We start from the raw sequence: 17,531 nt of genomic DNA, 5'->3' as shown, positions 1-17,531 counted from the left end.
GGCTATGAGGCACAGAAGAGGCTGAACCAGCAAATGATGGAGATGATGCAGAGGATGTACCCGAACGAGGTGTTCCCGAACGTGCAAGACCCTTAGTTTTTTTTTTCTTCAAAAACTCGGAATGTTTTATTTTTATTTGTACAACTTTGAATATTATCTAATATGTTTTTTTCAATTTTAATTTTAATTTTATATTTTCAAATTTAAATTTCAAAAAATTTATTTTTTTAAAAAAAATAATTTTTTTTGAAATTCCGAGGAAATGAACCCTCGGAAATTTCCGACGAACATTTCTTCGGAATATACCGAGGGACTGCTTCCTCGGAATATACCGAGGGACTCATTCCTCGGAATTTTCCGAGGGCTCCGTTCCTCGGAAATTCCGGATGAAAATTCCGAGGAACATTTCGTCGGAACTTCCGAGGATTGGACCATCGGAAAGTCCATCAAAATATCCCGAGGAAGTTCTCCCTCGGTATATTCCGAGGACCTTTCCGACGAACCGGTGGTCCTCGGAGTTTCCTCGGAATTCCGTCGGAAATTTCCGAGGGATTTCCGAGGAAAAATGAATTTCCGAGGATTTATTTCCGAGGACTTTTTTCTCCGACGACATACCGACGATTTCTTCCTTCGGTATGCCGCTGTTTTCTTGTAGTGATTTTGTCCTATGTGGCACTTCTAAAAAGCCTCAAATTAGTTGTTTTTATTTATAATTGATATCTAAGAGCGATAGTATACACTCAGATCCGCTAGACTATATTTGAGAAGTGATTTTGCCACATGTCCTCTCTACAATCAATTTCACAAAACAAATATGACATGGCTATTGAAATTGAGGACATGGCTTCCGGAAAAATATGATATGGATAATTACATTTAATGTTGATTTATATTTTTGGCAAACTTATTAGAATATGGTAATAATTCATATATTACATTTAATATTGATATTTCTTTTTGGTAAACTTTTTTAAAATATGGTAATAGCTCATACTTCATCTATAAAATAAATATATTCATATATAACATTTCATATTTCAAAATATTATTATTTTTGTATAATTATACAATTTGTATTACTAAAACTTTCAAAAATTTCTACAATTTTTTAAAAATTTAAATATCTAATCGTAAGATCATTGGTTTTTTATATACCTACAAATTTTACAAATATTGTTTAGGCTAAAGTTTTGATAATTATACAATCTTATATCATTTTTATTAGTTTTATACAAATTGATTTAATATATATCAAATTTATATTAAATATTAGTAAGAAAATAGTAAAATATATAATATTTAATAAAATTTATTTTTAAATATAAGTTAGATTTAAAAAATTTCTTACTGCACATGGTGCAGGAAAACACCTAGTTTATTGTTATACATTGAACTGCATGCAGTGAAGTAATAATTCCATTCCTAAACCAGTCACTCTAAATATTTTTCTTTTTTACAGATTTAACATCTAAGTATATCTTTTTTTCTTTCTTTGAGTTATTTTTTCCAATTTTTTTAGAATCAATATTTTCTTTTTTATATATATATTGTTGGGTCAAAATCGGTCATGGCAAAATCAACTGCTCAAACCCTCAGAGAATTCATGCCTTAAGAAAATAAGATCTGAAAATGTCGGTGAAATTATACGGCATAAGCAAAACTAATTTTCATAAGGATACAAGAACAAAATTCGTATATTTCTACCCAAACATGATCGGAAAAACGTTCTCGCGGAAGGTTTTTACGATAAATGAGTTCTATGAAACAATCTTCCATCAAACAAAATCCAGAAAGTTTCCGCGGAAAAACATCATAGCATAATCTATGAGATAATCTTCCGCAAATCAACTTTCGGAAAATATCATAGCATAATCTATGTTTCATCTCGATTGGAATTACCGTTTAAACTTTACGCTAAATTTAACAAAGACTTTTTTTCTCGTATGAATTCAAATCAATTATCTTGACTACACAATTGGTTCGCAAAACCGACATCGTACCAAAGATGATTTCTCAAAGAAATCGTAAAAACACATTAGTCGATAACACGGCTCGGAAAGGGTCTATAACGCGGAAGAAGCCCACTTACGATTTTGGACGAGAATGAGCCCAAAACTACTATGATTGTCTATCTAATATTCGCAAGAGAAGATAAATGTCAAGTTTCGAAGGATAATTACGAAGATTGGAAAAAAGGAGATATTTCCGCGAATAGATAAACTTGGGCCCGAGGGCAGAAAAGGAAAGGATGCCCGACCTTGAAGGAATATAAGGAGAGCCGAAGCAAGGAGCACAAAAATGACTCTTTTTAAACTTTTAGAACTCTCTGCACTTAAGAAATTTAAGCATTATACTCGACATGCTCAGTTCCTATGCCTCGCTCAATTACTAGATGAACTCGCACATGCAGTTCGATCTCTTGTTCCACTCTTTTATGAAATTTGTTCAACTTGATCCTCAAAATGTGTACGTAGGTAGCCTTTCATAAAGTTCAGTCCGAAAATCAACAAAATCTTTTTTGTAACATTTTTGTTTGTTGTTATTGAGCTGCGACTCAACTAGGTTTAAGGTTTTTGGTAGCTAAAACTAGGGGACTCGCTGACAGCTCTTGCGTCTGAAGATTTTATAATCTTTTGTAATAATCGCAACGCTCTTACGCGGATTCAAAATAAAGATCTACTCTCTCCATAAATTTGTTTTGTTGTTCTTTCATATTTTTCACATTTATTTGGTCACTTGACGTTGGCTCTCGCAGAGAATACGGGACCTTAGAAAAAGTTAGGGTTTCTTGACTTTCCTCCAATCACGGAAATCGACAGTGTAAATTTCAGTTCCCACAATCATGTTACACTACAAATCTCATCTTAATAAAAAACTTTCATTTTATTACGTGATATATTCTTTACAATATATTTTTGAATTTGATTTGATGAGTTTGGAGAAATATATATGATATTGTGATTTTGATTAAATTTTGTGGTAAAGTTTTTTTTTTTGTCATCAACTTAAATTGACTCAATTAAAACTATGTCAGCTAAACTGATAACTTTGTGTCTATGTGAACAGCGTACGACAATTATTTCCTAACACTGCATATTAGATTGTCTGCACTTACGTTATTCGTTCTTGATACATGAATAATCTCTAAGTGACTGAAGCTTCTCCTGAGGATGCGAATATCTTCCAAGTATGATGCAAATGCATGTCAATCTTCCGGTTTTAAAACCATCTTTACCAATTAAAAACAATCTGTTGCAAAAGTTACATGAAACTGTCTTAAATTCTTTATGTTTTCCATAGCCCAAATGAAGGCTTCGATCTCTGCATGTAAGGATGAAATACTGGGCCAGTATTTCATCCCCCCCCCCCATGGGCTATTCAAAACCTTCCATAGTTCTATACCATCTTTGACCCGAGTAAATTTCCTCGTTCTTCCATGCAGGAGTCATCAATAAAACTCTAGTGGCCCAATCGTTGAGGTAAGTCTTCATCCTCCAGTTTGGATAACTGAACAACCAGACTTATTACTTGCGCATGTGCCCCAAACCAAATTGTTGTTTCTGTTACTGCCAATTGAAGAGTTTCTATGGGGTCTGTATTTATGTTGTTGAAGACCATATTATTACGTCCCTTCCAAATATACCATAAGATCCAAACAAATTGATGATTCTCTCCTTGCAGTGTTATTCTACACAATAAGTAATCCATGTTTACAAAAATTGAATGCGAAGGGAATTTATCCGGGTTTGTAGGAACTGTTGAAAGTGCTCATGTTTGAATTACAGGTGGGCACTCGAAGAACACATGATTAATGGTTTCTTCCTCCGTGTCACATCTGGCACACTACATGCTGCATTGTATACCTCTTGCATTTAGATTTTTCTTCACCGATAAACAACATGCAACAATTTTCTGTAAAAAGTGTTTAATCCTAGGGGAGACACCGAATTTTCAAAAAAAAGCACTTCAGAGATGTAATAGTCTGTCCAAACATTGGTGGTGCTCTAACTATATCAGGATACTTTCTTTCCACTTGGTAACCAGATTTAACCGTATATCTTCAACTTTATTTTTTGTAAAATGCCATCCTTCTTCATTTGTCAACTGATTTCGACTCAATGGTAGACATTCGATAATCCTCGCATCTTCTGAATCTACTAGCGCTTGTAATTTTTTTTCATTCTCTATCACCTTTAAAGTTTTGCTTTTCGGTGCTCATTAAGTCGGAATCTAATTGATCAAGCTTATATTTATAATTTTTATAGAGAATGGTTTTTCTTTTGTCCTAGATTCTGATCAGTGAAGAATTTTGATAATGGATCTAAAAGTAATTGTAAGTTTTAATATGAAGAAGCCGTCTCGTATTAGCTTTTGCCATAATCCATTGATAGTGAAAAGACATCTGTCAATAACTCAAGAACTTTTTTGGCGTTATTCAAAAAAAGGCAGAAGATTGTTCGAAAGACACTTGTTGTCCTTCACAGCGACAATGTAACTATGGACTATGTCTCATAGTTCTTGACACTTCTCGAGAAGACGAAATCAAACTTTTGAGTTTCCTTATAACCTAATCCGTTTTGCCTGAAATTTTATTTGACTGGCTAATGTGTTAATTAACCATATATTGAAAGGTTTATTCATACACAAAATTTTTAATTTGATCAATTAAAGTGATGCCAATATTTGTAGAATGTATATCTTCATTGTATGTATATATGGTTGTGTTCATACATTTATATTAGTCAGATACGTTAAACTATAATAACTGTGTACTAAACATGTTACTCGGAGTGAAGTTTTTGGGTTAGGCCATGTGAGTTATCATCATAACCAGTGAATATAATTAGTTTATAGATACAATATTATATGTCTGGCTAATATTTCACTAAACTGTATTATGGAATGTCAATCTATCCAATATTATGCTGAATATGACACGTGAATTTAAACATGTGTCAGTAACATGTATTGCTTCATTGTTGTTTAATTATTATTTGTATTAACCGACTAAAATTCACTATACGAGTGTAACAAAATTATTATCCTCTATATGAATATTTTTACTACAGTGTTTAATGAATAGATTTCAGTGAATATCCATGTAATAATGTAAAATTGTGGTTAATCATTTAACCGCAATATTTTTTTTATTCTCATCAACTTACCTGATTTTTTTAAACGTACCCTCAGTAAGACATTACAAAGACGATAAAATTTGCACAGATTTTTATAACATAGATGTCTTGATAGTCTCCCTTCCACAGCAAATGCTAACAAATAATTAAATATAAATAATTTGGTAAGACTATTATATTATAGTTAACACATTTATCTTTTGGCTTTTTGGGTTAATATGTCTAATTATTATCATTTATGAACATTTCTATATGTAATAAACATTCCCTACATATGCGACGAACGATGACAATGTTGTTTTCTTGTTTTAAAGTTTTGAATTGATGTTATGTATATGACTTTGCCTAAATGGATATTATGGATTGTGTGTTTTATCTCTTATTTTTTTCTCAAGTAGATCGCTTATAATAATTAAAATAATAGATGCCACAATGATAATTCGCTTTGTTATTTGTTATCTCAAATCAACCACTATTGACATTATCAAAATATAATTGTCAAATACTAAATTATGTATGCTTCTTTGTCTCTACATCATTTGCCGTTTTTATATGTAGAGTGACTCTTGTGTATTTCAAGTACTCTAAAATGTCTATGTTTATATTTAGTATTTATATGTCAAACAAATATCACAAAACTAATTTTTCATTCTTTTCATCTGACTAGATAACGGAATATTTATTTGTTGCAGACATGATCTTCGTCCATAATACATTTAAAATGGATCTAAAAGAATTGGTATGATAAACTATATAATCAGCTAACAACTATTTATTACAGATTATTATTAAAAAGTAGGATATTGTTGAAGTTAACCAGATGTATCAAATACAATAAACAAATACTAGATTTTAATCGGCGCTTTGAAAGCGCAGGATTGCTTTTAATTTATAAATTGTTAAGTGGGTTAAATTTTTGGGTTTAGATGATTTTTACAGCTATCAGTATTTAAGTTTTCAGTTTTCTATATGTGAATAAAAGATAAAATCTTATTTTAAGATGTATAATATATTCATCGTTTAAGCTTAGAATAATAATTTTCAAAAAAAAATTCAAAATGTATTTATAGTTATATTATTTTACACAAATACATAGGTTCATATAAATATAATTATATAAAAACCAAAAGAGGATAGTCCATTTATTTAACCCGTCATTTTAGTTCATTTATGAAAATTTGTTTTAATATTTTATGATTAGAATTACATATTTGTTTGTTCATCTCATCTCATACTTGGTAATTATTTAGTATATTTGATAAATAACCTGTAAAACTGTGATCTTAAAAAAATATGTATCTTAATTCACCATACGAATATTATAAATATTAACTTTTTTTTATTAGTTAAATATATATTGATCACAATCATCAAGCATCTTGTGGAGAGGAGAATTTAATTTTGTGTGTGTTATTAGTTAAATATTAATGTTTTAGAAAATTTGACAATGTTTTAGTATTTGTACAAAATCGTAATCAAATCTAGTATAATTGAGGATAATAAAAATCTGATTTATTTTTAGGATAGCCAATATCTTGATAATTTACCGGGTTTACCAAACGCTTTTTTATGAGTAGTACCAATTCATTAAAACATGTATTACAAAAAACTCTGTATGAGTAATTATTATTATAAGAAACTCAATTAGTATTGTAACTATAAGATATATTTCAAGGTATAAATAAATAATCAAATGTTAGATAGATACTTATATAAAAGTTCCATACACATGTAAAAAATAAGGTAGATTCGAAGATATAAAGAAACATTACATACAAACTTATAAAATGATTAGATTGTGTAAAGGTAGAAAATTGTGGTCTGAACTCTATAGTACTTGTTAAGGAAATTTTCATGGTCTAGAAAAACTGGTAGAGGTGGAGTATTTGAAATATATATTTGTCTAATTGATTTATTAAGTAGTAAGAAAAAAAAAGTTAAGTAAGGTATTTTCAATGTAGGTAACAATATATTGATCCTAATAATATTTTGTCAATGTAAGTGTATTAAGTCACATTTATTGATGGATTTTAAATGTTTATTTTGAATTTTATAATGTCTCCAACGGCATAGGATGTAATATTAATGTTAAACTAAGAAGATGTCAAAAAGGCCTTCTTTGTTATAATTATATTACTTTGTTTCTATTTATAATACGTATATAGGATTTCATCAGTTATGAATTATAATTATTATACTACAAAATAATTAAAGTAATGAATAAAAATATACTAAAGAAATAGGGATAGACGAAAGATGATAATATTTTGAAAATGAAGGGGATATATTTTTTATATAGAAGAAGAATTCAACAAGTTATACTGTGAAAATTAAATGATATGGGCTTCATTTTAAAACACGCACGTAAAAGCTTGACTTTTATAACACCCTCCCTTGGAGATCAGTATCATTAGTGTCTTCTATATTTCATCTTTTGTTGACTCATTAAAAATCTTTTTTTTGAAAAACTCAGTTGGAAAAATCATAACAAGGTAAAAAGAGTACAACTTAGAAGCTCTCCTTCGAGTAGGCGATTGTTACAGGTTTTGTTGATGACGTATTCCAATGTTGTATATATGTTTTCTAAATGTCGTAGTAGATAGTGATTTCATAAAGAGGTTTACAGCATTGTCTCATGATCGAACATACCTCAATTCAATTTATTTATTTTTCTCAAGTTCTTGGGTATATGAGACGTACTTCGGTGGAATATATTTGGTTCTACCATTTTTGATATATCCTTCCTTTATATGCGCAATGCACGCTTCATTATCTTTGTATAAGATGGGTGGTTATGGGCTGACGGATATCCCACTACTTGATTGGATGTGTTTACTTATTGATATAATCCAACCACATTCTCTACTTTCTTCGTGGAGAGAAATTTTTCAGCATGGTTTGAAGAAGTGGCTACAAGTGTTTGCTTCTGAGAACACCAAGATATAGTCATTCTTCCAACTGTGAAAATGTATCATGTTTGTGATCAAGCATTATGGGGGGTCAGATAAATATTCTGCATCTTCAAAGCCAACTATTTCTCCGTTTGAGTTGTTAGAATAAAATAATCTTAAATCAATCGTTCCTTGAAAATATCGAAAGACATGTTTAATCTCATTCCAATATATTTGTGTAGAGATGCATTGAACCTTGCCAAAAGATCAACGACAAATAATATATCATGTCGGGTACAGTTTGCATGATACATAAGTGCTCCTATTGCACTTAAATATAGCACTTCAGGACCAAGTATATTTTATTTTCTTCATGTAGTCGAGAGAGATCATTTTCAATATTAAGTGATCGGAAGACCATATAAGTGCTAAGTGGAGTTGCTTTTTCCGTGTTGAATCATTTCAACACACTCTTTGTATATGAAGGCTGATATACAAATATCCCCTTTTCAGAATGCTCAATTTGTAAGCTAAGACAATACTTTGTGTGCCCGAGATCTTTCATCTCAAATTCTCCTTTTAAATAATCAGATGCCCTTTTCATTTCTCTTTGTATCCCGATAATGTTTAGATCATCGACATATACAACAACAATTACAAATCCGGATATAGGATTGTTCACATTTCCTTCTTTAATAAATGTTTACTGGGTCGATTATACCACATGCATCCAAATTGTTTTAAGCCACATAATGATCTTTGCAATTTTATTGCACATAACTCTTTAGGTTTAGAAACTTAATTTTTCTGGCATTTTAAATCCTTCGAGGATTATCATATAAATATCAGTGCCTAATGATCTATACAAATATGATGTAACTACATCCATTAGACGCATCTCTAGATTTTGATTGCCCGCTTGACTCATCAAAAATCTAAACATGATCGCATACATATTCATAATTGATCTCATGTCTTTGAGAAAATTCTTGTATTGTATAGATGATGGTTTCAATAAATGACCAAATGAGTTCTCGATGATTCTGCTTCACTGTGGTGCCTGGATGACCTAGGCGATCATGCCATAGAGTAAAACCGTTAGGATTTCCTTTAATCACTAAATGTGATTCAATTACATTTATATATATGTGTGATGTAGACCAGAAGGGAGTTTTGGTAGTTTTTCCAACACTTTACGTTTTCTCGATTTCTCAAGAGTAATATTCATATACTTCTTTCCATCCTCAGTTGGAGACTGAGTACCAAATCCTTGAAGATATATGTCTTTAAAACCCACCAAATTCCTTTTGGAATTTTGAAAAAATAGTGCATTATTTATCGAAAATTTTGTCTAATGAGGTAATCTGAAATGGGCTTTACCAATATCCCTTCAATCAAGTCTGCAAGACCCAGTATAGTGTTAACAGTGACATTTATCGGTTTTAGTCAGAAAAAATATTTCATGTGTTTCAGAATAATGTGCGTTGTTCCACTATCTAGTATACAAATATCTCTAGCATTGATATTGGTTGATGTTTCATTTATAATATCCATTTGTGAGGCAAGCAAAAAGAATTAACAGAAATAAGACAATATTATTAATAAAAATATTAAACATCATTAGCAAAGAACAAACACATTATACATAAACAGGTGGAAAGCACACAATAACTATACATCAATATTTCACAAACAACAATTATTTATGGTATAATTGTAGAATTTCAAGAGTCACATGATGGGTGCTTTAAGCTTCTGTAATAGCAATGTCATCGAAATCATTCACAAAGTCAAACACATCCAGGTGCGTTGTACCCTCATAATGTTCTGCAAAATTTATCTATTTGTCTTTCGCTTTGACAGATTTTTTGTATAGATCACAAAGATTTGCACGGGTACGACATATATGAGATCAAATTCCTTTAGTACTGCATCTGCAACAAGCATCTTCTTGCTTTTGGGAGGAACTTTCTTGGCGTTTTTTTACTTGGGGGTTGCTCAGAGCGGATCCACAGGAATGACTTCTTATCTTGTGGATTGTATTTTCTTCCACATCCACGATATTTTGACAACCACGACCTCGAAAATCTTTGTTTCCTTTCATTAAAATGAAAATAAATACATTTTGTTCGGGAGAGAATTCTCCAACGAGTAAATTATATAAAGCAGCAGATGAAAAACAACTACAAGAACAAAAAAATGGATTAGACATTGTTTTTAAATGAAAATGAATATTTTGTAAGATAAGATTTAAATAGGTATGAAATAAAGAGATTGTATGTGTATTTATAGATTTAAAGACACTGTTCATTAGCTGTTAACTAGCCGTTTAGAATGTATAACAAAATTCAAATATTATTTATGACCGTTGGGAGTAAAAACATAAGGTAGAAAATTCTAAAATTAATCAGTTTAAACACATGTTTAAATATAGGTGCTTCCTTAAAATATCCCCTATATATAAATAGAGAAAGATTTAAAAAGTTATAACATGTAGTTTGTATTAATTAAAAAAGTATCCTGCTGAGTTGTCACGTAATTAGAATGCTAATTTTTCTTACGTGGCGGCGTAGAGAATCAATTGAGAATTTAGTTAGTCCAAAATTAAATTGCTAAGGAATGTTATATTATATAGTATGTCTATTATAGACCATTCATTTATCAAATTGAAGATATTATATATTTTTTCCTTAAATAAAATCTACAATATGGTAATTAATGATTTTAAATAATAAAGATTTGCTAACAATTTGTATACTTTCTATCATTTTTGTTTAATTATTTATTATTAAAATAAATTACATTATTACATTAATCATATAATAAAAATTAGATTTTTTTGTATATGTTGTATTTTAAATTTTTTAAAATGAGTATAAATTATTAAAACTGTTAAGAGTCTCATATAAAATTTTGTGATAAACATATATTCAAGTTAATATTTTAATTTTGAAATCTTGTTTTTTTAATGATTATAAATTATTGAAACTACTAAATATTCCACATAAAAAAAATCATTGGTGTAAAATTTTGCTACACAAATATGCAAATAATCATAAAATCATATGAGTAGAAACCTCATTTAATAAATATCCATATTAAAAGTATACTATATATCTATGTTAATATCATTTAAATTTAATTATATATCATATACGATAGATAAGATTGATTGTTTTGATTTATTTACCCTAAAATGATTGCGAATAAACAAGAGCGGTTGTTTGATTTATATGCGCACACCAATTTATTACATAATAGTAACTGATTTCTTAGTTATTTAATATATAATTATTATTTTATTATTTCATAATATGCAGCAAACATAAAATAAATAATAAATATAAATATTTATTCTGCTCAAGGCGCGGATCTTAACATAAGTCTGTATCTCTTTAATAATTTTAAATTTTTAAAAATTCTAAATCTCGGGCCAAAACAAAATAACGAAATTAGAATAAACTCAAAAATTAATATTTACATCGAGCAATAACCAAAATGAAAAAACGACACAAAAATGAAAAAAAATATTGAAGATAGATAGGAGTGGCTCGTGAACAAAAAATATCACATAACCATAATTAACTTTTAAATTGCTAAATCATGATATAAAATCGAGCTACCATAGTTTCATTGTAACCAAATAGTAGGTCTTGAGATTTTCCAGTCTAAACGTTAGGTTCTTGTGCAATAAGTAATTTTTTGACCTAAAATATTTTTAAAAATGAGATCAGTTTATCAGTAAACAAATTATGTAATTAACTAAAAAAAAATTTTAAGGACCAAAAATATAAATTTTATTTTTACATACGATATTTCTTAAATAATTTTATTCACCATGTGCAAGGCGTAGGTCTTATCCTAGTATTTAGTTATATATGGTGATAAAAATTTCCCATCAAATTTGAAAATAAGTAAATTAAGGTGATGAAATCAATCATGATATAAATGGAAACAAAACATATATTACAAAATAATAAAAAAATAAAAATTTTAGGCAATATACCAGTCATTATGGTGCATTAAGTAACTATTATAAAATTAACAAATAAAACGGGGGCAGCAGGGTCGCACTCCTATTATAGTAAAACTAACAAATAAATAACAAGGTGGCAGCGCCGCACTCTGGTAACAATTCCGAAATAGCAATAAGAATAGAATGAACGTGTTATAATTATATTACTTTGTTTCTATTTATAATATGTATATTGGATATCATCAGTTATGAATTAGAATTATTATACTACAAAATAATTAAATTAATGAATAAAGAAATATACTAAAAAAAGAGAGATATACGAAAGATGATAATATCTTTTGTACTTTGTAAACTTGACTTTTGTAACATTCTTATTTTCATAGTATGGATGACGAACAAAATTTGAGTAGCAAAAAAGAATTAAAAGATTTGGTTAATATTTCATCAAATGCTATCCAACTGCATCTTTCATAGATCTCACTATAAGATTTTTTCAGACACATAAGCTCTTTTCTTTTCCAAGAAAAATAAGACTAACTTAGTTTACAAAAAAAATAAAATAATAACAAGACTAACATGTGACACACTCATTTGATTTTACCTTGTTTTTTTCCATTAAGTATAGGTTAAATTTGTCATTATATTTTAAATTGTCATCCAACCACCAAAATATTAAAAAAAATTTGGTTATTTACCTAATTATCAATTTTACTATATATAGTTATCTTAATAACTCAGAAACAAAATTTAGACAAATATTTCGTAGAAAAACAGTTTTTTTATAGCTTTCTTCTGGCTATTTAGGAAGATGGATTATTTACTAAACATCATACAAAACCTTGAATTGTTTTGCAATATTGAACTTCAGTATGAGATAACAGTGATTTTTTTGTGTTTGTTTGCTAACCATAATATTGCTAAGGATCATAGTTAATGACTTACCCAGGGAAACAAGATAAAGAAAAATAAATATACTCTTAACAAACTTACTGAAACTGTATGTATTGACAAGAAAAACAAAGGAGAGACCAAAAGTTGACTTTCTGAGGCCGGAGAAAAGATCTATCAAATGGCCGACGATAGCCAGATCAGAATCGGAGTGTTGAGCTGCACAAACATCGTCAGAAAAGTCTCTCGAGCTATCAATCTAGCTCCAAACGCTACTGTAGCAGCCATAGCCAGCATCAGCAACTCCATCGAAGAAATGAAATCGTTTGCGGCATCTAATAATTTCCCTCCGACCGCGAAGATTCATGGCTCTTACGAGTCCCTTCTAGAAGATCCTGATGTAGACGCCGTCTACTTTCCTATTCCGGCTAGCCTCCACGTGGAGTGGGCTGTACGCGCCGCTCAGAAGGGGAAACACATACTGCTTGACAAGCCAGTTGCTCTTAGTGTTTACGAGTTCGATCAGATAGTTGAGGCTTGTGAAGCTAACGGGATTCAGTTTATGGATGGGACTCAGTGGATCCACAATCCTAGGACTGCTAAGATTAAGGAGTTTCTCACCGATCCAGCGACTTTTGGCCAGCTCAAAACCGTAAGTGTCTTACGTCACTGATCTCAAATTATAGTTTTGCTGCCAGCAATTATTAGTGAAACTGATTAATTGTTTGATGATAATTTCATGGATTCTATGCTAATTATGACATTTGTTAGTTGTAATTATTATCTTTCATCAGGAATGTGTCATGATCTTTCTGTCTCTATTTGCTTTCAGACGCCAATATTTGCGTTTGCGTTCATAAATCGTAAGAGACAAAAAAAAAAAAAGGTATGGTTTTCATTTGGATTTAGAAAAACTTATCCTATTATTTAAAAGTTCGTTCGAACTTGGAGAGTTTGAAAACGAGTTCAAAAAAAAGTTTGGTTTTCATTTGGATTTTAAAAAATTATCCTATTATTTAAAAGTTCGTCGAACTTAGACAGTTTTAAAACGAGTTTTCCTTTCCAAATATTATGTTAAAAACAAAAATTCGCTCTATTTTCTTGTCTAAATTCGATACTTTTACCTGTCAGTCTGTGACTATATTTTTTGTCAGTACTGTTACATGTAATTGTTTCAAACAGAACAAAATTTGCGTTTGCGTTCATAGTTGAAATGAGCTTTCCTTTCTAAAATTGTTTCAGGTGCAAAGCTGTTTCTCATTTGCAGCAAACGAAAACTTTCTAAAGAAAGACATACGTGTAAAGCCTGGTCTTGATGGTCTCGGTGCACTGGGTGATGCAGGATGGTACACAATCCAAGCATCTCTTCTCGCCAACAGCTTCAGACTTCCGAAAACAGTCACTGCGTTGCCCGGTCATGTCCTTAACGATGCAGGAATCGTTCTCTCTTGTGGTGCACTGCTCGATTGGGAAGAAGGGGTAACCGCAACAATCTACTGCTCTTTCTTGGCAAATGTAACAATGGAGATAACTGCGATCGGTACAAAAGGCACTCTCCGTGTCCAAGACTTTGTTATCCCATTTCAAGAAACCGAGGCCTCGTTTACTACAAGCACTACAGACTGTCTCAGTGAGCACAAAACTATGAATGAGATTCCACAAGAGGCGTGTATGGTGATTGAGTTTGCTCGGTTAGTTGGAGAAATAAAAAACAGGGGAGCTAAACCGGATGGTTTCTGGCTTAGCTTTAGCCGGAAGACGCAGGTTATCGTTGATGCCGTGAAAGAGTCACTTGATAATAACCTTGAACGGGTTCTTGTATCAGGCCGGTAAATGGTAATTTAAACAAAGAGCTCAGTTCAGCTTTCTTTTGTCTATGCTTTAGATAAAATATCACGATCCTACTGATCTTGATAAAAGAAAAGAACAAAAAAAAAAAAGTATCAGTCGTGTTTGTACTAATTTTCTGGCATTTTCATGTTTTGGTAAATAAAACTCAATCATAAATTTTTACTTCTTTTTTATAATTTTCTGGCACTTTCATGTTTGGTTGCATAGATAACAAAACGTATTTGTACTATATATATACACAGAAAACTATGTAATTAGATAATTGGTATATGTTCTACTTTGGTCACTGTTAATTTTTCATAATTCTCATTTTATTCCTATATTCGTAGCCGCTACGGAATCTAAAATGCATGGACTGTAAAATGCACTGCAAAATCTGTTTCTCATATCGATGTGTCAGAAAATAATTAATATCTATGTGTTTAGTAAATGGTGTCACTTCGGTTAAATATTTCAGTGACTTGTTCCACTCCAGTTCACCTTCGGAATTTGATAGTTTTCTAGATGAAGTTCCACAACTGGCAACTGAGGCACATAATATTAGGCAAACAGCCCTGGTTTCAGCTGAGGCACATAATATTAGGCTAACAGCCCTGGTTTCGGAGGAGGAAGTCAGGACGGCACTATTTATGATACATTCTAAGAAAGCTCTAGGTTCGGATGGGATGACGGCTTTGTTTTATCAGCAGTCTTGGTCAGTAATCAAGATTGATGTAATTAATCTGGTACATGATTTTCTTAGTTCTGGGTTTTTTGATGATAGGTTGAATATGAAAAATATTTACCTTATTCCTAAAACAGTTAGGCCAAATAGGATGATGGAATTAAGGTCCATTAGCCTTTGTAATGTCGGATACAAAATTATTTCTAAGGTATTGTGTCAACGATTAAATAGCCTTTTACCGCATCTTATCACATAAACGCAATCGGCCTTCGTCTCATGAAGATTAATTTCGGATAATATTCTTATTGTCCAAGAGATGTTTCATGGCTTGCGAACGAATAATGCGTGTAAAGAAAAATTTATGGCGATTAAGACGGATATGAGTAAAACTTATGATAGAGTAGAATGTCCTTTATGGAGCGTTTATTATTGAAAATGGGGTTCTGCACGGTATGGGTTTCCATGGTGATGACATGCATTTCTTCGGTTACTTATAAGGTCTTACTTAACTGTCAACCTAAAGGGAGCATTTTTCCAGAGAAGGGACTGAGACAAGGGGATCCTTTTTCTCCATATTTATTTATCTTATGTACGGAAGCCCTTAATGCAAATATTAAGAAAGAGGAGAGAGAGAAACAGCTAACGAGATTAAAGATATTGCGCGGAGGTCCTGCGGTCTCACATCTACTATTCGCGGATGATAGTTTGTTTTTCTGTAAGGCAAATGTGACTGAGTGTGATGTTATCCTAAAGCTCCTAAAAGACTATGAAGCAGTGTCGGGCCAGTTAATAAATTTTGATAAATCTTCTCTGCAATTTGGTCACAAGGTACCAGACTCACAGAGGGTGGAAATTCAAAATAAACTTGGCATTACTAGGTTGGGAGGTATGGGAAATTATTTGGGTATACCAGAGAGCTTGGGTGGATCCAAAACACAAATTTTCGGATTCTTGAATAAAAGGGTCAATAATAAGGTGAACAGTTGGACAGTCTGGTTTCTTACTAAAGGTGGGAAAGAATTAATGATAAATTCAGTAGCTTCGGCAATGTCAAATCATGTCATGTCTTGCTATAGATTACCAAAGGCAATTATAAAGAAAATTACAGGGGTTATTGCCCACTTCTGGTGGAGCAGTGGTGGCAATAAAAAAAGGTATACATTCGTTTTCTTGGGACAAGGTATAAAAATCAAAGAAAGAGGGAGGTCTTAGCTTTCGAGATCTTCAAGATTTTAATACGGCTTTGCTAGCCAAGCAATTATGGCGGTTGATAGACAAACCCGATTGTTTGTTTTCAAAAGTTTTCAAATACCGATATTTTCGGAATACAGATCATTTGGATCCTCACAAATCTTATTCACCATCCTATGGTTGAGAAGTATCTGCTCAGCTAGATCTCTGGTTAACAAAGGGCTAATCAAAATAGTGGGAACTGGTCAGACTATCTCTGTATGGAATGATCCACGGATTCCTGCTCCTCACCCGAGGTCAGCTAAACCAAAAACACTACCACAATTTCTAAATACTTCTTTGAAGGTGGATCATCTCATCGATGCGGTCACTAAATTTTGGAATGAGGAGTTACTTAATGCATATATACACTCAAATGATGTCAAAGTTATTAAAGGATTGGCTATAAGTCGGAATGATAGACAAGATACTTTTGGGTGGTCCTTCACAGAAACAGGGAAATATACAGTTAAATTAGGGTATAGGATGGAGTCATTATTTCCGAATAAGGCACAAGAAATAGTCCTTTATGGTCCAGATATTAAACCTCTATTGGCCTTCTCTTGGACACTTAAATGCTCTCCGAAACTCCGACATTTTGTTTGGCAAGTTATCTCAGGTACTATACCGGTTTTAAAAAATTTGAGGGCACGAGGCATCAATTGTGATACTCGATGTAGTATTTGTGGTGCAGAGGAAGAATCAGCTAACTATGCTCTATTTGAATGCCCTCCATCTTTACAAACTTGGGATTTATCAAAAATCCCTTCCGCCCCGGGTTTTTTCCCAACTTCTTCGGTGTTTACTAATATGGATTATCTCTTTTGGAGATTGCCAGAAGAATATGATTTTTAGTAACTTTCCATGGATATAGTGATATATTTGGAAAAATA

At 31.4% G+C, this 17,531-nt stretch overlaps 1 protein-coding gene across 2 annotated transcripts; it reads left to right on the top strand.

The window, feature by feature from the left end:
- Nucleotides 1-12,989: 12,989 nt before the first annotated feature.
- On the top strand, nucleotides 12,990-14,943 carry LOC106298341 (uncharacterized oxidoreductase At4g09670). Of its 2 annotated transcripts, XM_013734445.1 has the most exons (3): nucleotides 12,990-13,545; nucleotides 13,726-13,779; nucleotides 14,136-14,943. In XM_013734445.1, exons 1-3 carry the CDS (start codon nucleotides 13,075-13,077, stop codon nucleotides 14,724-14,726), a joined length of 1,116 nt encoding a protein of 371 aa, XP_013589899.1. In that variant the 5' UTR covers nucleotides 12,990-13,074; the 3' UTR covers nucleotides 14,727-14,943. The 2 variants fall into 2 exon arrangements, with proteins under 2 accessions (XP_013589899.1, XP_013589900.1); XM_013734446.1 differs by lacking the exon at nucleotides 13,726-13,779 and having other exon boundaries at nucleotides 12,991-13,545.
- The last annotated feature ends 2,588 nt before the right edge of the window (nucleotides 14,944-17,531 follow it).

The sequence above is a fragment of the Brassica oleracea genome, chromosome C6, assembly GCF_000695525.1.
Source record: "Brassica oleracea var. oleracea cultivar TO1000 chromosome C6, BOL, whole genome shotgun sequence".
In the NCBI taxonomy this organism is placed as follows: Eukaryota; Viridiplantae; Streptophyta; class Magnoliopsida; order Brassicales; family Brassicaceae; genus Brassica; species Brassica oleracea.
Note: the sequence above shows the minus strand (reverse complement) of the source record. Positions and strands in the feature narration are given on the sequence as shown.